Consider the following 21,664-nt stretch of genomic DNA (forward strand, 5'->3'; position numbering starts at 1 on the left):
CCGCGCCGCGGTTATTAATGTTAATGAATTCATTACAAATTTTGCATTCAAGATTGTTTACATACAAATTAGTACACTCGTAAATACTTTTGAGATAATAATTTGCACCCAGCCAAATACTCGTATCTACGTAAGTTTTCGATGCACAAGACAATATCGTAAATATATCTCGTGTCGACGGCACCGCTGAAGCTTCATAAGTGGATATGGATTACATAACGTATAGTGTAGCATTGCATACGACATAGGTGAGGTACTTGAGTATACTGCATTTCCAACTTAACCCTTCTCAGTTGGATTTCATTTCGTATCGGATTGACATTCTGAATTAGTTTGATTTTTTTCTTCGTGATGAATATTTTGTAAGATGTTATTTTTGGAATAGCTTTTTATTCGTTCAGTTTTTCGGATAGAATCGATCAATTTTTCAAAAATGATTCCGCCTATTGTGATTTGTATTTTTTTAATTTTTATAATATGCATGTTATTATTGATCTCTGCTAAACGGCCAAAGAAATATCCTCCAGGTAAGACAATATTTACGTAAATTATATTTTTATTTACTTTTTAAATCAAATTTTTTTAAAAATATTTTATTTCATTTTTTCAAATTTAATTGTTGATTTTTTCATTTTTAAAAATAAATATTTTTACTCACCTTGACAAGAATGTTTTGAAAATCTGGTTAAATTGTGAATATTTTCCAGGACCAATATTTTTACCGGTTATTGGTAGCATTTACTCGGTTCCTGGGCAAGCTGCTCATTTTGAAATAGATAAATGGAGGAAAAAATATGGAAACATAATCGGTCACAAGTATGGTCCATCGTACGAGATTTACGTCACCGGTACAGAGGAATCACTGGCAGCCATGAAACATCCGAATTTCCAAGGAAGAAAAATTTTCCAGCATAGGAATTCTGGCGTAAAACGAGGTATGGACTTTATGGATTTTAACACTTATACGATAAATTACCTACGACATTTTTTCAACTCCCTTCCTTCCTTTCCCTTTAACATCATCCAGTGAAATGATGACAAATTTTAGTGATTTGGGGGAGAAAGTTTTGAGAATCATAAATTCAACATTTCAACTTTGTGACTCAGCCTGCAACTCACCTCCCCCCTCCCATTCCTATTCATTTTTTTTCGAAGTTGAATACTAGACTCAATTCCTCGTTTTATAGACCTATTTTCTGTAACGTAATCTGCCATGTTGAACGCGGGTAAATTTATCTGAGCACGAATAAGTACACTCAACTTTATTTATGTACCTACTCATGTTGACTTATGTAATTTTAAGTACGCGAAAATACACTGTGGGTCTCACGTGCTCTAGTGGAGCATAAACGATCTTAACGCGGGCTCATTTCAAGGTCAAGATGAGATGAAACGAATTAACGTTCCGCAATCGAGTGCAAAAATTTTACTAGGTGTCTTTTTGATCTCCTAAAACTATTTTTGGCTTGTGTGGAGAAACAGATTGATAATTTTTTTTTTTGAACATCGTCAAAATGTACAGGTTGCTAAAGTACAATGCCATGCAAGAGGGGGGGGGGGAGGGAATTTTTCGAATGTTAAATTTCAAACTTTCAATTGAATTTTGAAATTATGTTACTGGCTGTTCGATCTTTCTTCCAATGTTCAAATTTTAATTAAGGAAGTTGGACTCGTCCTTTAAATTAAAAGTGTGCTACTCGTATTAGCTAAAATTTTCTAGTGAGAGCCACAAAGTTCAATAACTTTAATTGCTAATGGCTTCTTCGATTTTGAAGATAGATTATTTCTTTGTAGAAACTTTTTTATTCTTTTTTAAAAAATACACCTTGAATATGCCTTAAAAGAAAAAAAAACCGTTTACAAAATTTGAAATTTTGAAATTTTTATTCTGTAATTTTCAACTATTTTTCACATTTCTACGAATAGGTTTGTTTTTCAACGATGGATCGAATTGGGCAGCAGTAAAACGCTTCACTCTGAATTATTTTAGCGAGTATCAAAAAGTCAAAATTAAAGACATAATGGCCGACGAAATGAATCAGTTGTTTTCCAGCATTGTTCCTGATACCATTGTAGAAGTTTGTATTCAAATTTTTTCCCAACTCTTGGTACCTAAATTTGTCTTTTAAATTTCTCATTCTATGATTTTTTTTTTTATTACAGTTGAATTATAAATTTTTTCCTATCGCCGTTAACGTATTAATGAAGCTTTTATCCAGCATCACTAACACTAGAGATTCCACATTCGATTATATATTGACGCATACTTATAAATCTCTGCATGAAACACGGCCGACTGGAATTGAAAATTATTTTCCTTTTATCAGGAAACTTTTTTTCCCAAAAGATACCAGCATTCATTTTGTGCATAACTGTATTAGGGTAAGTTAATAACTACCTACCTACCTCCTGTTTTATTTTGTTATTTATTATTAAATTATTTTTAGTTCTATAATAAATAATAAACCAAGGTCAATACTCGTAATCATTCAGAAAGAAGTTCTTAATTTAAAGCATTTTTTGAATCATTAAATTTTAAAGTTTTTTTTTTGATTCAACTACATTGAGTTGTTTTATATCTTCATCTTAAAAAAAAAAAATTATCTATAATGCCTATATCTATATTTATGCTTGAGGTACGACGTAACTTTACAATGTTTGGCCACGTTAAAAACAAAATTATGATAGGAGACGAAGATCACGTTTTACCTACTCTAAAAATAATGTTGTTGATAGGTATGTATCGCGCCAGATATTTCCTGTTTCGGAGATTTTTACAATTCCGAACAGTCCACTGCCTCTCAAGATTTAGGTTATTATTTTATCGTTCTATGTTGCATCTTTAATGTTTACATGCAGATACCGCCTTATTTGCTTAATTTCAAAATTGGTGAACAAGTCTTATTAACCCTTAAATGCCACACTTATATTTTTTTCAAGATTTTCTTGCACTGGACTGACGAGAGACTTGATATCATGGCTACCTGATACATGTGCGTAAATGTTCAGCCTTTCATTTGGCATGTTTGACACATTGCCTACTTTCATATTTTAAGGGGCACAATTTTTTGAAAAAAAAATAAAATTTTTTCATATTTTTTGATAGTTTTTTGTAGCCAATTGACAGCGACTGGAATGAAACTACCGCCTGTTAAATATTTATGTATCCATGCTCTACTAATTTATGTACAACAACTTGCCTATTTTTCTCATTTAAGGGGCAAAAAATTCAAAAATAATTATTATTTCACTCGTTTTAAAAAATTTCTGCCCCTTAAAATAAAAAAGTATGCAATATGCTCAACAGCGGAATTGAAGCGCAAGACATACACACACATGTACCAATAGTCGTTCCCACCCGAGCACTCTTTCCTGCCAGCGTAACGCATCGAAAAAACTGGTGTGGTGAAATTCACCACCTTGTGGCATTTAAGGGTTAAGGGAATCTTATACCTTTGTAATGTAATCCTAATACCTACTTTGCTTATTATCTGTAGCCTATTAAAATTAGGCGATGGAAAAGTTTTAATCACAGCTACTTATTTTTATAAAATTTATGATCCGGATAGGTACCATTTATTGTACACGAATTCTGTTACAATGTATATACGAACTTCGAATATCGATGACCTCCTTTATTATTGCCTGGTCTAAAGGATCAAAGTTTGAGAGCACGTGAAAACAAAATAATTTAAAATTTTCTTATTAGGGAACACAAACAAATTGCAATCGATAGGTACACTTTGAATTAAATTACTGATAATTGTATTTTATAGATGAAAACATTTCATTTTAATAATTAACGCTAATTATTTTGTATCAACGTAATAATAGTCAAGGTACCCATACATCTACTTACTACATTCAAATTGGTGTATTTTCAAGATTGAGTGTATCATTATTATTAGGTACTTATTGGTTAACCTTGAAATATTTTTCAAAAGTTTAGACTACGGACCAATATTTTCTAAAGCACTCGACGCTAAAAATATTTCCTTGTTTTTAGAAATCGATCAACGAGCACCGAGCGACTTTAGATAAAGATCACCCGAGAGATTATATTGATGCATTTTTAATCGAGCAAGAAAATCGAAAAGCACAAGGCGAAGATAACGTATTCACAGGTAAATGTCATTTTGAAATTAGAAACCTGTTTGTTTTCTAAATTCTAAGAAAAAGATTCGAGTGTAACTTTACGACTTGAATATGGATACGTCATACTAATACCAGTAGGTAAATGAAAAAATTAGATGTCTAATCCGATTCTCTGAAAAAAAAGTAGCCTATTGCACATACTTACCAAATAAAATGCAAAATACATATATTAATGAGATTTTGGTTGATATTCTCTTTTAAAAAATTACCGCATGGAAGACCATTGCCAAAAAATTTTAATATGAGCAAAAACAAAGATTTATGAATAATGAATGAGACGCTTAGCTTAGGTAGGTAGATATGTACCTACTACATTCTATATAGTATTTGTAAGCAAATACCTAATCAATAATTTCCTGTTCGTAGAAAAATCGTCGCGGGTGACTTTTTTTATAAGCGTGATAAAGAATGCGACTAAATGTAGGTAAATACCTACGTGATTCTGAAGAAATTGAATACTCATACTCAGTACTATACGATACACCTTCGATGTAACGGACAGACATATGATATTTTAAGCTTACTTCCCTATTATGAAGAATCCTTAAAAAATTATCTCAATTTACTTACAGTAGTTCACAATGAACTTTTACTACCTATATCGATATCTGACCTAATATTTGGATTATTTGAGTACCTAATTTTATTATTACGATTATCAAGATCATTTTATTTTAATAAACCTATAGGCAAGATGAAAGCAAACATGCATTTTTATTACCACGCTCCCTTTATTCACGATCAGATTCTTCGAAGCGTATACACGTCTTAAAGCATTGAAAAACGCGCTTATTAGAATACTTACCTAGAAATGTTATGAAAATCCATCGCCCTTTTCGGAATACCTACGTAAAAATAACATGGCTTAAATTAAAATAATAAAGCCGCGTATTTTCATACCAAATGAAGCGATTAACTAATTAATGCAATAATTATCGCAGCAATTAGATTATTATAATTATTGAATACCTAACTTACTCGTAATAGTTAGGTAATGAAAAAATTTCAAGAAATTTATAAATAAGAGTTGGATTTTACACGGGCACGCATCAATGTGTACCGATTAGATAATTAGGTATGTCGGTATAGTTGTGGGTGCACGTACCGAGTTTGTTTAATCGAATGATTGTTTCACCTCGTAAATTATTTTAAATTGTATTTTTTAATTATTATTGTTTAGATGAAGAATTACTTAGCGATTGTTACGATCTAGTACGAGCTGGAAGTGTTTCCACAGCTGATGCGATTGCTTTGGTGATGCTGTATCTTGTCATACATCCTAAAGAGCAGAATAAAATGTGCAAAGAAATCGACGCTAATATTGGAAGGGATACGTCGCCCAGTCTGGATGATAAGTATAAGTACGATGATCGAGAATCTTATCATTTTTTTTTTTTTACTTTCTATGTTGGTTGTCCAGCAAGTGAGTAGTTAGCAAGGGAGGCCTTTCAAATGACAAAAAATTGAGCTAAATTGAAAGAGCAAGAGCATGCAAAAATACATCACCAGGCACACTTCAGATGCTAAAGTAGGTTTTTTGATTTTGGGCGAATTTAAAAAAATCAAATTTTGAATCAAAAATGGGAAACATCAAAATGTTATCAAATGGGCTTCCATTTCCCTTCCCCGAATCCGATCCTCCGAATTAAATGTATACCGGAACGACATACTCGTACATCTTCTCCAGAATGTTTTTTTTCGAATTCGTATAAATATTGCCAAGCACTTCGTATTTATAATGTAGGTAGGTACCTATAGTCTTTCCTTTCAAAATAAGAAACTTGTCTCATTTTTAAAAATTCCAGGTAGGTAGGTCTTCGATCCAAAAACTTGGAAATTTTTCCAAGTTATGAGTGGGTTGAGAACCTATTTTGTGGATGAATGCATAAAAATTGTGTGTTTTTAGAAGTTTTCCAGGTACCTATTGAGAATATCAAAAATTTTCCAAAAAAGAGCGTAAATCCATGGCTTGATTTTTGCCTCATAATTTTATTAAACCTTTTAAAATAAAAAATATTTTTTGGAAACCAAAAAGCGATGCATCACACTTAATCAAAAAATTGAAATTGATGAGTTGTTTTTACCCCCTTTTTTTTTGAACTATGAGAGAAAAATTTTGTTCAGTTTTTTCTTCTCTTGGATTAAAGACCAAAGAAAGAGGGTTGGGTAGTGATTTTTGAACTTTTTGGACTTTTTTACATCCTGACATCAACGCGTTAATTTGTTTGAATCTTTTTCCCCCTAGTTCCTCTCATATCAAAAAAAAAATTGGTCAGATCAAAAAATTGACCTTATCTGGAGAAGTTTGATCAGATCTAATTAAATTTAAGCGGATGATTCAATTTTCTGGTTAGATCGCAGTTTTGATCGAACTAGATTTGACCAAATCAGATCACATCCAATCATTTTTCCTTGGAATATTACTGGGAAAAAGTTTAAAATTTTTTTTAAATCAAATTTTGGGATGAATTCGGGGAAATAAGATTAGGGGATTTGCCATTTGGATAATCGGGGAAATGTCCGTTTGGGATATCAAATTCCGGCGAAAATCCGGGATGGAAGCTTTTTCATGTACTAACGTTAATTTGGACATGTTCTGTTTTTATGGAGTTTTTTGAGGATCAGAATTTTCAAAATATTGCTAAAGGCTCTAGAACGACTCGAAATCACATCAAATTGATGCAACGTGTTGAAATATCTGGGTATACTTATACGGTAAATTTTAGCTTTACAACGTCACTAGGTGAAATGTGTAATTTCAACAAATCTGCTGGAGGCTCCAGAACTCCTCAAAATAGTTTGAAAGGGTTTTTAATCGATTCGGAATGAAAAATGGGGTTGAAAATTGGATACATGCAAAATTTCAGTTTTCTGGGTCAATTTAGTAAAAATTAGATTTTTTTATTCGTTTCTGGCTCTTTTATTTTAAAAAATTTACCAAAAAACTGAAAAATGTGTTTTAGCACTTCCTACCTAAAGCTTTGCTTGGTGATGCATTTTTGCATGATTTCTCGATTTAGCTTTACCGGGTTCGAAAATTTCAAAATTAATTTCAAACTTTTATAACTAATTGTAAGTATGTATTATTTACTCTAAAATTTAGTTTCTCTTCATTTCTACAAAACACAATTTTTGGAAGCATAAAATTCGAAGTTTTGACCTCAAAAAGTACTTGGTAGGTACCTAATTACCTATTAGGTATACCTACGATTATCTTTATGGGAAGGAAAATGAAATTCTCATTCCATAGGTAGGTACCCATTTTTGCTCTGTAAATTATATTTTCTAAAAAATGTTTCTTTTTCAAGGGGGGGGGGGATTCTCCAATCAACCTCATCTGAGAACTTCGCGTTTTTCCTACTAATTAGTTTTTTATTTTGTAATGCAAAAATTATGAGAAAATTTTAGGTTTTTCATCACAAGAAGTCGATTTTTTGGGGAAAATTATTGCGACCTAGATTCTCTGACTTCAGCTTTAAACCTTTCCTTTGGCCTTACTCATAAAAGTGCCAAATCCGTTTGAGGTATCCAAGTAATTTTCGATCACATCTCACATCATTGTTTTTTTTTTCAGACTGCCCTATTGTGAAGCTGTAATAGCAGAAAGTCTTCGTATAAGTCCCATCGTACCCTTTACAGCTCCTCATCGAGCAACTGAAGATACAGAATTCTACGGATACATTATTCCTCGCGTAAGAAACTGAATTTTCCCCCAATTTTTTCAAACAATACCTACCTATGTGTAACTTAATCAAACTTTACAAACGATAATTCTGGCATAAAAATTATTTTGAATTTTAAGTAATTTCGTGCATATCCTTTGCAGAATACCGTTGTGAAAGTTTCCTTGTGGACGTTATTTAGAGATCCGCAACTATGGGATGATCCAGAAACCTTCAAGCCAGACAGATTCATAATAAACGGAGAATTTGTTAGATACCCTCATCATTTGCCATTCGGATTAGGTATGTACATTGTACACTTAATTAGGTAATTGGCCAAAATTACACGATAATTAACGTTCATTAATACGTATAAATGAGTATAGCAAAAGTGAACGCTAGTTGGCGAATCAGATAGATATACCCACACAAGTTATGGGATTTTATTTTTATTCAAATGACCGTAAAATTTACTTGAAACGAGTACGATATCGTCGAATAGCGTACAGATAGGTGACTGATAAAGTATAGCGCAGTGTGCAATCAATTTCGACTCTTTAATCGCCAAATTATAACGACTCAACTGAGTCAACGAATAAAAAGGCGAAATGCCGTAATATTAGAAAAAAATGCCGACAAATTTCTAATAAATTTGTCAGCATAATTCAAAATATTGCCAACTTGCGAATTTTTTTCTGCCAATAATTCACCGTTCGAATTTGGGCAATTAGCAAAAGTAACGCTAATCGGGTATAAGAATTAATTATGGACGAAAAACGAATTTTTATCGTGTTGTTTTGACGGGGTTTTGAAATTTATTATATGAGCTGATCATTTCTTTTACTGAACCGTACTAAGTCTTGAACGAATTTAACTCACCTTGAATTACGAAAAATTATGTGAATAGCAAATCATCGATATTATTTTATTTTCATGTTTATTATTTTATACGCTCAAGTACCTGCTACCGCACTCGTGCGTACAATTACCTACCTAATTATTAATATGTACCTATACAATGTATACTTACAAATCTACGAGATGATAATTTTATCACCACAGGTAAACGATCTTGTTTGATGGAAGTTATGGCGAGAAATATGATATTCCTGTACGTTGTATCGTTTTTTCAAAAATATTCCCTACATCAACCCTACGGAGAACCGTATCCATCTACTGATTCAGTTCAAGGATCTGTGACGGGACCACAACCGTTCAAAGTATTGATTAAATGTCGAAAATAATGAATAATTTGGATTCAGTTTCGCAACTGTTTTTATTTATACGAAAGTCCATTTATAGATGATAATTTTTTAAGCAATAATAAACTTTAAAAATGTAAAATGAATTTTCAAATTTTATTTGAAGGACTAGTCGGGTGAATTTTTAGAAAAGTTGCCATCGAAAAGAACGTTTGTGAAGTGAGTGGATATAGGTACCTACTTTAATTTAAGGTGGAATGACAAACTTCAATTCGTCAGATTAAAAATAAAAATAAGGTTAAGGATTTCAAATCTTCAGGTGAATTTCATTGATTTTTTAAGTTCGAAAAATGAAAAAAAATCTCTCAAAACTTTGCATGCGGTACTTATCTATTTTGTGCATGAATAGTTTTTTATTAATAGGTTTAATTTTTTTTTGTTTAGCTTCAAATTTTTTCACTCATCGGAGTGACTCTCTACAAGAAATTTCAATCGAATTGAATTCGAAAATTCAAATTCAAATACCTAGGTTACCTACGTAAAATATACCACATCAATCACATCATGCATTTTGCACATTATTGTGAAATAATCAAAACATTATACCGAAAAAAAAAGAGGAAAGATCGATGAAAGGGAATTCTGAAATTAGCTACGAGTAATAAAAAAATATCATACTAAATTGATGGATATATTCCCTCAAAACCAACTCAGTAAATTATTCCCGTGAAATTACTAATAACAGCAAAGAAAGAAAAATCATCTGAAAACCATAGACAGTGATTTATTGCTATCAGGAAAGTTGTACTTTATTCAACGACATTACAACATGAACTACATAAAATGAAAAGCTTACACGTATATCATACACATTTCTAATTGAGAAAGATTTTCGTAGGTAGGTAAATAAAAAAGTACAAAATAGTTAACATGAAATTCAACTATTTCTTATAGAAATACTGGTTCGTACATTTCAATACGTATTTTTCCTATTCAGATGTCCTACTTCATCAACACTCGGCAATTTTTTTGATTCGGAGTTAAAAATATAAATCAATAATAAATAATACAAAAGCGCCAAAAAATATGAAAGCGAACAAATAAAAAAATGCTTTGTGACGACAAATTAAAATAAATTAATTTCAGTCTTAAAGTGCGAGAAAAATTTACAACAATGTGGCTAAATTATAAAATAACGTTATCACGTAGGTATATATTATTATGCAATAATCAACATGTACATATATCAATGATATGAATGGTCATTTGAATTTTTTTCTTTCCTAATACCATTATAATGTGAAGCGGTGCATAACACACTAAATCAACAAAAAAAATAAATAAAAATCCATCAAACAACAAAACAATTATGATGAAACTAGGAAGATAGGAATAATTTTTATCATTAACGTAAATTCGTAGATCGAAATCATCTTTTAATTGGAAATTGTTTCCTTAAATTTTATCGCACCTGAAGTTCAATGATTCGTATAAATCAAAAATTTTCCACGATGAATTTTTTTCTCAGGTATTTAAATTTTTAATAAGCTAATGAATTAAATACGTAGATAGAGATAGGTATATAGCAACACATGCGGCAATTATAGCAAAACCGTGATTTCTTGAAATCTTTTTTTTTTTTGTAAAATAAAGCTCACATCATGAAGCTTTTGAAAAAAATGAAATGATTGCATATTTTTACATCGTGCAAGATGAAATAATAAATAATCATGTAACTGTACAATATTATATAAATGATAATGAAAGCATAACTTTTCTTTCTTTTTTTTCAGTGTCTTCAAAATGCACTGATCATAATTAAGTATATACAACCGAAATATTAAACCATAGGTAACAAAAGGGTTGGCTTAGGGGTATAAATAATACACGAATAAAAATAACTGGATACCTAAATACATTACAAGAAATTATCAACAAATAAGAATGTATCATCAACGAATCTAAAATACTAATATCGATTAAACACGTAAAATGAAAATAAAAGTTATTGTTAACGAAAACGTTATCACAATAGACAAAACAGGGCGATATAATATTGTTTAAGACGCGAAACATTCAAGATAGACAACGAATTTCAAATTAAATTTCCAACCACTCAAAAGTACCCACGCAGTATACCTGGAAGACTTATGAGAAAAGCTGTTCCATTCTGATGTTACATATTCGATTTCGAGTCATATTTTACCTACACTTATCAAGGTATATTTCGCGAATAAAACGAAATTCATTCCTATATGTTTTACAGTATTTATAACTTTCTCGATTAAAAAAATTTCAAAAATAATCGTGAATTTTCGAAATAACAAAACATTTTGTAGCAATCGAGGTATTCGCTAATAACGGTATGAATTTATCGACTAACAAAATAGTATTGCTTATAGAATTTTTCAACAATAGGCTATGTACAGTACACGAAAAATATCAAACAATCTATCAACAACGTAAAAATCATAGGTAGGTACATGGTTGACATTACATTATATAGGTAGGTAGGTTTACATTTGTGGCGAGTTTCACTATCTGGACTCCGATGCTTTATTCGTCTTTGCACGAATGACAGCATTGGACCTGGTATCTTCGATGATCACACATATTTAGAGTTTTCACATTCTGACAATATCTACTCCGGTCCTTACATTCGTTCGCTGTAAGTACACTTTATAGAGTTCATAAATAAGTTAGGCATAATTTGAATAAGCTGGTTTGAATTTATAACGAAATATTTTTAAAACATTTTCATGCATTAGACAAACAGATACATAATAAGATGAAAATTCCACTTTCATATCTGTTCATCTGTAATCCTTGGATAGGTAAGTTTACACACCGGATACTACCTACCTTCTGCGCAACTAATCCCACGACAGGTTCGCATAACTGCTGGCCTAGGAAGATCTCTGCAGGCAGTGCCAGCAGGTTTTTTCGTACCATACCAAACGCATTGCAATATCCTGTATTTGACTCCTTCTTTATCGCAAGATGCGTAACACTGCATGATTTCAATTAGAAAAAAAAAGAATAAAAAAATAAGGAAAGACGAAAAAATATGTAAAATGCAAACCAATATTTTGAAATATGTATTTTTCAACCACCACCTACCTCTGTCCAGTCACCGACTTTCCAAGTGCCTTTACAAAGGTCATTGTAACACTCTTGCTTGGTAATAGGTTTTTCAGATGATTCGCATAACGCATCAGGAACTAAGGTACCGTTGGCTAATTGACAAAATACGTCTCTTTTTTGCATGGCTGAAAATTGAAGATACATATAATGATTATAATTTTTCTGAAGAGACAGGTGATAAAATAAATTGGTAGGTAGGTAGGTAATTATTTTATTATCAATGTGCAATTACCAGTATTCCACGCAAAGCACCGAGATGAATTGCAGTCCTGCCAATCTTTGGTGATCCAATGTGGACATTCGGTCGTATCGCATTTTTGAATTGTGGTAGGAGTTGGCAATCCAGCGTCTTCGCAAAGATTACTTTCTACGTTCTGGGTTATATTGTTTACTTTAACCATGCATTGAGCTGCTCTGATCTGATAAGACAGAATTTGTAAATTTTAAAATAATTTTATACGAATTGTAATCATTTAAATGATCGAAGTGGACAAGTGGGTATGTTAAATAGGTATATTTTTCATAACTACTCCATTACCTGGAATCCTGTTCCGCCACAAGGAGGTGAACAGTTTGACCAAGAAGTTATGAACCATTCAAATTTGACATTATCACGTTCACCTGAAAAGTCATAGAATTTCAATCAAAACGATGTCAGCCGAGGTGACTAACTAAGTAGAGTGCACAACACATAACATCATTAAAAACAGTTTACTTTTGTCAATGAGCAGATTAGTTAGGAACCCGAAGTAAGTGTATTTGGCCAAAGAAAATTTTATTTTGGGAATATGGATAGGGTGAAAAGAATGGGTTTTTTGAGTGTTGAAAAAATGAGCCAATACTTCTATATTCTGGGAAAATATCACTCGAATGGTGGATTTTTCCCCCTTTAATTCAGGTAGATACTTACATAGTTTTTATTATACATGGGTACGTATATTATTTTTTTCAAATGATTTAACTGTATCAATTTCTACCTATCTACATTATTTTCTTAGAAATCGTTTTAAAGTTGAATTTTTTTTTTTAAATAAGTTTTTAAAATTTAACATACAAATTAGGAATACTTTTAAGTTTTCTCCAATTCCTCTGCATTTCATCATAATATCTGAAGACAACAAAGATTTTATAAAAAAATCTTGAAATTTGAGCTTTGCAAAAAAATTTCAAAGTTATATTCATTTACTATGAAAAATTTACCATGAAATTTTACAAAAATTTTATAAAGTCCCTCTTAATGAAAAACCTGTAAAATTGACATAACAATCACCAAAAAGTGGGAGTAAAGTTTTAAATCATAAATATGTTTTTTGCTTGAAATTTTCAGATTATGAAAATAACATTCATAGGAACTCTACAGGACTATTGCTCTGACGAAATATTGCCAGAAAATTATTTCTCAGAGTTAAGCATAATTTTAACAAATTCAAAGTCAATAGAACTGTAAGTAGGTACTTCTGCACTTCTGCAGCGTAACTTACAAACTCAAAATATCAAAAATTGTTCTCTTATATTCAACCTTCTTAGGCAGACAAAATATTGTAAGAATACATTGTAAAATCGTGCTTTCAAAATATTTAAAATTGATCCAATTGTTTATCAAGTTTTGAAAATTTCCACATAAATATGTACCTACTTAAATTTATTAATAATTCAACAGAAATTACCTGCGATTAATTTAAAAAAATAGGTACCTACCAGTTAAATCTACCTACCAAAAATAATCAGAAGGTAGGTAATTGACCATACACATTGCTAGTAATTTACGAAATTAACAGCTATTTACCAGAAATTAGGTACTAGCAAAATTACTAACTGATAATTTACAAAAAAATCGATCAATAATTTTACAAGAAAACTACCAATAATTTTGTCAAAAGATCAGATACCTACTTTAAATATTGGAAATTGACCAAATAATTTTTCAAAAGCTTTCAAAAGTCTCAATTAATTTCAAGAATTCATTCCAACATTCCAACTTTTTCCATAATGTCAAACTTAGACAAAACAATAAAATCAGGTAGTTATATACCCTCTGAGTACTAAAAATTGATCAATACAAGATAGAATCCTGCTAATAAAAATTGAACCAAAGTGATCTATTACCACCCACCTCCCCCCCAAAAAAATTAATGTTCAAAAAAACACCAAAAAAAATATTTCCAAAATCAAATCAAAAAATGTCAAAAAAAAAAAAACAGAAAAAAACTCACAATAAGGCCAAGAAAATGAGAAAAAAATCAAAAATGAAAAATCAGAGTCTGTACAAATTCTGAAGAGTTTTCTTTTTCAATCACACTCCTTCAGTTCTTCTAAAGAAAAAACCTCCTTCGGCCTTCCAACGTAATACGAAATCCTCTTTTACAGAGTTTTTTCAAAGCCGGAAAATTTATTATTTTTTAATTTCAAATTTTGAGAGGAGTCCGAGTCTCTACAATTGGACCAAATTTGTTTGAAGTACCAAAGAACGTTTTTTTTTTCTGAAGGTTACCTACCTACTTATTAAAAAAAATAAAAATTAACCTTTTCCAAGAACCATCGCGGTGCCATTTAAATTTTCGGTCGTAGTTTGTTCGGCAATAACAGTACGTCTCAGTTCATCGAATTCTGGCTCTTCCATCAACATCCTTTGGCTTCTAATATTTGCGCTATGCTGAAACGACCAAAATCGCTACTCTTTTCATTAATAAAGAAGTAACAAAAGTAAACAACGAAAGCGCGAAAGAAATAGCAAAAAAAAAACAACAACAACAACAACACCGAAATTCTGAAAATATAATCTGGGCCAGGGGGATGAAAAAAGCGCGTCCGACTAAACATTTCAAACGTTTAATCGAGTTTTAAATGAATTTGCGCGTCTTAAAAGCTTAATGCCAAATCCAAGTAGGTACTGCCGAATTAATAAGACTCGGCTTTTATATGTTGGTAGAAATGTTCAACGTCTTTTTATCTCCACAACACTTGACAAATTCTCTGACCTAGATTTAAAGTTAAATGACATCTGTCAAGAATGGAAAGAAAAAAAAAGTATTTTTTCATACCCTTATTCTTTGTGTTAGCATCTAATTACCAACTGGTGGTGTTTGTATAGTGTGTATAAAGTATGAGAAAAAAAAGCGCGAACGTAGGTTAGGTACAGGCTGAAAAACCCAACACTCCGACGTCGCGTACAAATAAAGCTCCTTTTCTTCTTAATTATTTAAAATTTAGCAAGGGGATACTTAAATTTAATTATGAATTTTAATCCGCCAAACTTGGCCCAGTAATTTAAGCCCTCTTAAAAAAGTTACCAAACTATTAAAGTCGACACGTTTACAAAAAGAATACGTTGCATTTGGCGGTTATAAAGCGCGTAATGCGTGCGAAAAAAAAATATCGTAAGCGATTAGTAATTTAAGCTCACCTTTAAGTTAATAAGAATACCAAAGAAAAACGGTGTTAGGCGCGACCCCGATGAGGTACCAGAAGGTAATAAAGAATCAACCATTTGGTGCTTTGTACCCTGTTAATAAAATACATTTTAAATTACATTCCGCTCGATGTTTTCTTCCTTTTTTACCTCTTTATTAAATGGAATTCGTGCATATGCGAATTACGGATTAAAAAAATGTTAAATATTTTCTTTATTACCGCTTAAATTACGTAGCGTTAAGAATGATACGGAAACTCGATATTTACGGTTTAGTAAAGCACGTTTCTTTTTTTTTTCGAGTGTTTTGCTAAACAGCTACGTGGTTTTGAAACACATGCATAAGCGGTGATTTTTTTCGAAATTCCGCTCAGTATGATATTTTATTTTCTAAAAATGTCTTACAGGAGAGAAACATAATGTACCTACTTTTCTCTTTCGAGATAAGAAGGTATTGAAAAATAATTGATATCGTCGATATTATTGCTCTTACCTGATTAGCAACCATTTCGTTGGTTGTGGCACCAACAGGAGGTAAGATTTTCGGAGTAGTTGGTTTCTTTTGCATGTACTTTCGTTGATTTTTTTCATATTCTGATAATCTTTCGTGGCTGATGTCTTCGGAGAGTTCGAAATTCGCTTTACCAGAAATTTCCATGGGTATGGCTGAAATTTCAAGATGATGCATCCTCACATTAATACTGTATTATAAATTGAATTAAATCTCAATCGCAGCTTAGGGATAATAGTTTTGAATATCTTTACTGCCACTGTCATTAAAGAATGAAATATTGAAAGTTTTTCAAGAATTTTTTCCAAGAATTTAGATTCAATTTATTCTGCCAATTTTTATTAAAAATTTTAAATTGAGAAATCAACGTAGGTAGCTCCTGAATTTAGAATTTTTTCCAAGAATTTAGATTCAATTAATTCTGCGAATATTTATTAAAAATTCTAAATTGAGAAATCAACGTAGCTCCTGAATTCATCGAATTAGCAACTTTGTCAACATCCGGATAGATGGTATTGCATAATCATAACAATGAAGGCAAAAAAGAATTGAAATATTATCTGTTTTCTTAAATCTTTGACGCTATGAAATATGGAAGTACATATGTACCTATTAATAAATTTATACCTGGATCTAACTGATTATTCTGTTTCGCAGATTCTTCAGAACTAGCAGGCAATTTACCAGGTGGTGGCTTTACATGAACAATTAAACTAGATGACGATGGACCAGCTAGAAGAACATGAGAAATTGCACAAATTAGATAGGATAATATTATGCAAGTAATAGACCATTCATTCCACCAATAAAAAAATACTCACCTTTGCAGGTGAATGTAGCATTATCAGAATACGATAAAATTTCTATCTTGAGGATGCCTCTCTTTTTCAATACCCTATAATTACCATTATTATGAATTTCTTTTCCATCTTTCTCCCAAATAATTTGCTCTCTGAAAAAAACAGTCGAAATCAGATGAATTGAAAAAAAAATACTCATCTCTCGTGTCAGGCATACTGATTTTAATGTAACTAACTTGGCAAAATTTTTCGTAGGACATTTAATTCTCATTGTGCTTCCCAAAAAAACGACAGCTTTTCCGCCAATTTTTACAGATACTGGTTTATTTGCATTAACTTGATTATAGAACTGATTGTCGACACTAGAAATTACGTGAGAACCAGGTTTTTTATTTTTACCACATGGACGGCCGTTGCAAGGAGCTGTGGCCTGTGGTTTACGTCCCTCACACATATGATCCGGATGTGAAACTATTCTATCTTGAGCAGTAATTTGGCGACACTCGACAGCTCTGGTTTTTATTCCACCACCGCATACTTTTGAGCACTAAGGTTTTCAAAATTTAGAATAAATCGACGATTACGATATAAGTAGGTACTTGATCCTCAGATGAATCAGAAAATAAGATAAGTAAGTTAACGTAAGCTTACTTTGGTCCAATTTGAGGTATACCATTCGACAGCGCAGTCGACAAAATTGCAATGTTGTCGATCAGGAGGAGGCGGTTGTTCGCACATGTTATGAGGAACAGCGACTGTATTACTCATGGTTACCTCGTGAATACAATTTACTTCTCTGGTTTGTATACCCATTCCGCATTTTTTATTGCATGGCGAGTATTCGCTGACATTCCATCGGGGTGGACAAGGGTGATCGTTGCAGGTTTGCGTGATGACCGCTGGTTGTGTTTTTGTATCACATAGATAAGGCGAAACGACTTTTTTATCGTCGTCTCGTATACAATTTACTATCAGTTCTTGAACTCCTGGTGTTTTAAACGATGGTACGATTCATTTAGTATTTTTTTTGTCTTATGGGTAATTAAGTACGTACTAATTTAATTTTATTGATTTTTCTTACCTCCCAGACAAGTTGCTGTGCAAGGAGTAAAACCATTCTTAACCCAGCTGTACGTTTTACCATAAGCCCCAGGAGCTACTTTTGGTGATAGGGAATCTTCTCTAACGTCTTCACTATATCCGTCTTGAACAGATGCATCCCAGCTGCAACAAGATACGAAATATAAGCTAGTTATAAACAATGCAACGCTTGAATATTCTCTCAAATCATAACCAAAATTATACGAGTATATCAATCAGAAGATTTGTCAACGAAAAGCTAAAGTATTTTAAATTTTTACGATTTAAAATTGCATCAATACAATATTTTACAATAGGTACCTAATTGACAAGAGTAAGTAAGAATTGTTGCGTTTCTTCAAAAATTGTTGTGATAAAATTATGAACGGTTTAGCAATTCTCTCGAATTAAAATTTGTTTTAAAAAACATTTCTGGAATATTTTATTTAGGGCTACAGTTAGTGTTCTCAATGCGAACATAAGGGATTGAAGAAGTTTGAATCGAATAATTTGCTCAAACTCAAGTTCACCAATCACCACCTCCAAAAACAAATCACACGCTGTTCGACATAAATCGCATGAAATATATTTTTTTCAATTTTGGCCCCAAATTACATTTAAAAAATTGTATAAGTTTTCAAAATACGTGAAGCACCTAATGTTACGTCAATAGTTTTTTTTTTTTTTTTTCAAATTTTCAACTGTAAACTTTGTCTATACAGCGTCATTTTGAAAGCTACGTATTCATCAAAATTGAAAAGCTCAAGTTTCAATTCTCGAAAACTTCAAGTTTCCAGTATTAAGGCCCAAAAATTTCATTTTTGAGGTATTTTTGAGAAAAAAAAGCAAAGTCCTCAGTTGGAAAATCTCAAATTTGAAACACTCTTCCACCTCAGATCTTAAAAATAAAGACTTTTTCGGTCAGAAAACAAAATTTTAAAAAATGGAGGGCTGATCTGACCCCTTTTGACCTCTCCCCTACCGAAACCCCTCTATGAGGTTTAACGAATGTCTCCGATGCTTGAAAATTTTGTTTTGGGGTACTTGGGCATTAAGCAAAATTTCTTGCTTTTACCGTAAAATGTAGTTTACTTGCATGTTTGCCATTGGACTATTTTGTTTTTACCTATGTTTGAGGCTCAAAAATTCTAAATCCTAATCGTTATAATAATAATAATAATTATTATTATTAAAAGAAACAAAAATGAAAAATTTGTCATACCTACCGATGTTTGAGGCTCAAAAATGGAAAATTGTCATTTTTGCGTCTTTTTACCTACTTTCCTTTTAATTTTCATTTTTTCCAAACATTTTGGGGAGCAAAGCTCAAACACAGTAAAAAATGATGAAAAAGCACGTTTTTTTTGGTGCAAGATTTTGATTTTTTTGAGCATGTTGCCCCGATTTTTGAGCTCCGCAAAAATACCTCGTTTTTCTCTACTAATTTTTGAAATTTTCAACCCCACCCCCCTCCGAAAACCCCCAAATATGAATTTTTTTGAAAAAATTCCACTGACGCACCGGTAGTGACTATTTTCCATGAATGAATGTTTCAAAATTTTTGGAGCACTCCCTCCGAAGAACGAGAATTTTCAATTTTGAGCACGCATGAGCACATTTCTCGGGTTGGGAGGGGGAGGATCGATTCACATTTTTTTTTTGGATGGTTTTACATGAAATTCAACGTTTTGGGCGAGGACGTAAGTTTTGAGCAAATAAAGTACATAACCTTGAACTTACATTCTCCGATTTGAACGAAACCAAGCTAGATTGAAAGAATAGGTATGTCCTACGTAAAATTTACATTCCCAAAATTGTAGGAAGGCATTTAAAAAATTTAAAAAATTCAAAAACACCTACAGCTTTGAGCTTTAATTGTGAATTTTCAACTTGTCCATTACCTATTTATTTTTTTTCGAACAGAATAAATCAGTGTGAACAATGATTTCATTTCAACTCTTCTCACTCCCTCTCCGAATATTTCTAATTTTGTCCATTCTGCAGCCTTTTTCGCAAGTTTTCAATTTCCTCCATGAATTTTAAATTAGGTACTGTGGAAGGCTCTTGTTTGGTGCTTCGGGCATTCTCTCACCTGTTTCAAATGGTTGACGCGAAATTCCAGGGATGCAAGTTTAAAAGTGAAATTCTGACCAAGAGTAGGAATCCAAGGGTGAAATAGTGAATTATTTTTTTGTTACAAATGTCGCAAACGATCGTAAGGTCGAGTGACGTTGAATAAATAAAAAAAAAGTTAATGCAACATGCCCCAAAAAATTGAAAATTTATTTAAAAAACTCATTTTTCGTCGTTTCTTGTTATGATTAAACCTTCACAATGAATAAGTTTCTTTTTTTAAATTGAGCGAAATCGAAAGATATAAGGTCAAATTGGCTTGAGATGGCCCTGCAGGGTAAAATCTTTTACTTACTTAGGAAAAGCTCAGAGCAAAATTTTGACTTCTGAAATTAATTTTCGCTTGTTTTTAAAAAGTTCTGAAATTCCTTAAGAAACTTGACTAGACTGGTTTCGTGTTGAACGCTTCAAAATGACTCAAAAAAATAGGTGTGGTAAAAATGATGTGAAATAAGTTGCCTATCCAGTTTTCCGTCAATATGGGGAATTTTCAAAAAATTTTGTAGGATAATTTTTCCTATCCATTTCGCTGTAAATACCTACGTATTACTTTTAGTTCAATGGAGGATATTACGTATGTATAGGTAAAAGTATATATATGTATTTAAAATACGATACAAATAATTTATGTAATGTCAAATGTGCCTTTGTGAAGCACAAAAAGCAAAAATAGCACGATAACTTGATCACCAAACAATTCCAAAAATCACCTTATCTTTTCTTTATTTCGTGTGATCAAAAAATCAAGGTCATAAGCTGAAAATTTAGATTTTCTAGATTAAATAATAATTTTTTGAATGCTCTTTCAGCGAGCCAAATTCTAGTCCAATTAGAATTAACTCGTTGAAAAAGGTTCCTTACAATAACAAATGATTGAATGTTTTTTTTTTTTTTTTTTTTTTTTTTTTTTTCAAAAAAGTTTATCTATCCCTGCTCAATTGACAGGTGTATACACAAATTAATTTTAAAAAAATACTCACATAGTATCCGAAGAACACGGTTTGTTGACACATCGTTCAATTTCTATTGGCTTCTCGCCACCGCAAGTGTCATCGGCAAATTTAGTCATAACATTCATATAATCCAGATGCGCCTTACAATACACCTTTCGTTTACGAAACCCCTCGCCACAGGTTACACTGCACGGTCCCCATTCTTCGGCAACGAATCTGTAAAACGACACTCGAATCACGACCTATGTCGAACGTAAGTCGATAAATTTACTCGATGTGAAAATCGTCGCTTTGAAACCTTTCCCATATACCTACACGGTTCGAGAGAGAAAATCGTAAAATAAAAATAGGCGTTTCGTGTGCCATAAAAAAGAGCGAAAACCGCAGCCGATTTTTCACCCCTTTCTTTCCTTCTCTCCAAAACACACACACACGCACACACACGACCGCTGCTAAAACGTGATACCGTAAATTTGTAAAAAAATAATTACACCGCGTGCGGAGATCCGTTTTGTTTTCCAATTAGCTTTTCCGCTTGTATACGGAACTCGGTATCTTTATACGAAACCGCCGATGATTTAGGTCCGTCGTCGTACAATGAATAATATTTTTCTT

At 32.0% G+C, this 21,664-nt stretch overlaps 2 protein-coding genes across 4 annotated transcripts in view; one reads left to right on the plus strand and one right to left on the minus strand.

Moving 5' to 3' along the window:
• On the plus strand, window positions 1-9,161 carry LOC135836628 (farnesoate epoxidase-like). The gene is made up of 9 exons (XM_065351580.1): window positions 1-527; window positions 708-935; window positions 1,927-2,078; window positions 2,164-2,382; window positions 4,007-4,124; window positions 5,336-5,516; window positions 7,730-7,847; window positions 7,982-8,120; window positions 8,880-9,161. The coding sequence occupies exons 1-9, from the start codon at window positions 434-436 to the stop codon at window positions 9,059-9,061; spliced, it is 1,431 nt and encodes a 476-aa protein (XP_065207652.1). The 5' UTR covers window positions 1-433; the 3' UTR covers window positions 9,062-9,161.
• Window positions 9,162-9,783: 622 nt separating this feature from the next.
• Window positions 9,784-21,664, minus strand: part of nolo (no long nerve cord) — a 136,439-nt gene continuing 124,558 nt past the window's right edge. Inside the window, exons 11-25 of one of the 3 annotated variants that reach the window (XM_065351576.1) lie at window positions 21,541-21,664; window positions 21,077-21,265; window positions 17,965-18,107; window positions 17,535-17,869; window positions 17,120-17,430; window positions 16,905-17,035; window positions 16,711-16,815; window positions 16,066-16,238; window positions 15,567-15,665; window positions 14,687-14,834; window positions 12,702-12,784; window positions 12,396-12,582; window positions 12,140-12,288; window positions 11,882-12,029; window positions 9,784-11,685 (exon numbers count right to left, since the gene is read on the minus strand). In XM_065351576.1, the coding sequence (XP_065207648.1) occupies window positions 11,576-11,685; window positions 11,882-12,029; window positions 12,140-12,288; window positions 12,396-12,582; window positions 12,702-12,784; window positions 14,687-14,834; window positions 15,567-15,665; window positions 16,066-16,238; window positions 16,711-16,815; window positions 16,905-17,035; window positions 17,120-17,430; window positions 17,535-17,869; window positions 17,965-18,107; window positions 21,077-21,265; window positions 21,541-21,664 (2,435 nt within the window). In that variant the 3' untranslated portion in view covers window positions 9,784-11,575. Of the gene's footprint in view, window positions 11,697-11,881; window positions 12,030-12,139; window positions 12,289-12,395; window positions 12,583-12,701; window positions 12,785-14,686; window positions 14,835-15,566; window positions 15,666-16,065; window positions 16,239-16,710; window positions 16,816-16,904; window positions 17,036-17,119; window positions 17,431-17,534; window positions 17,870-17,964; window positions 18,108-21,076; window positions 21,266-21,540 lie in introns of all 3 variants that reach the window. The other 2 variants (XM_065351577.1, XM_065351579.1) reach the window with 2 other exon arrangements.

This window comes from Planococcus citri, chromosome 2 (assembly GCF_950023065.1).
Source record: "Planococcus citri chromosome 2, ihPlaCitr1.1, whole genome shotgun sequence".
NCBI lineage: Eukaryota > Metazoa > Arthropoda > Insecta > Hemiptera > Pseudococcidae > Planococcus > Planococcus citri.

What these genes read in the sequence shown, in the direction of transcription:
- LOC135836628 (XM_065351580.1), top strand. Translation starts at nt 434, where the DNA reads ATGATTCCGCCTATTGTGATTTGTATTTTTTTAATTTTTATAATATGC. An exon ending in TTCCTGATACCATTGTAGAA is followed by an intron (nt 2,079 to 2,163) that starts GTTTGTATTCAA and finishes TTTTTATTACAG; the next exon opens with TTGAATTATAAATTTTTTCC. An exon ending in ACGGATACATTATTCCTCGC is followed by an intron (nt 7,848 to 7,981) that starts GTAAGAAACTGA and finishes TATCCTTTGCAG; the next exon opens with AATACCGTTGTGAAAGTTTC.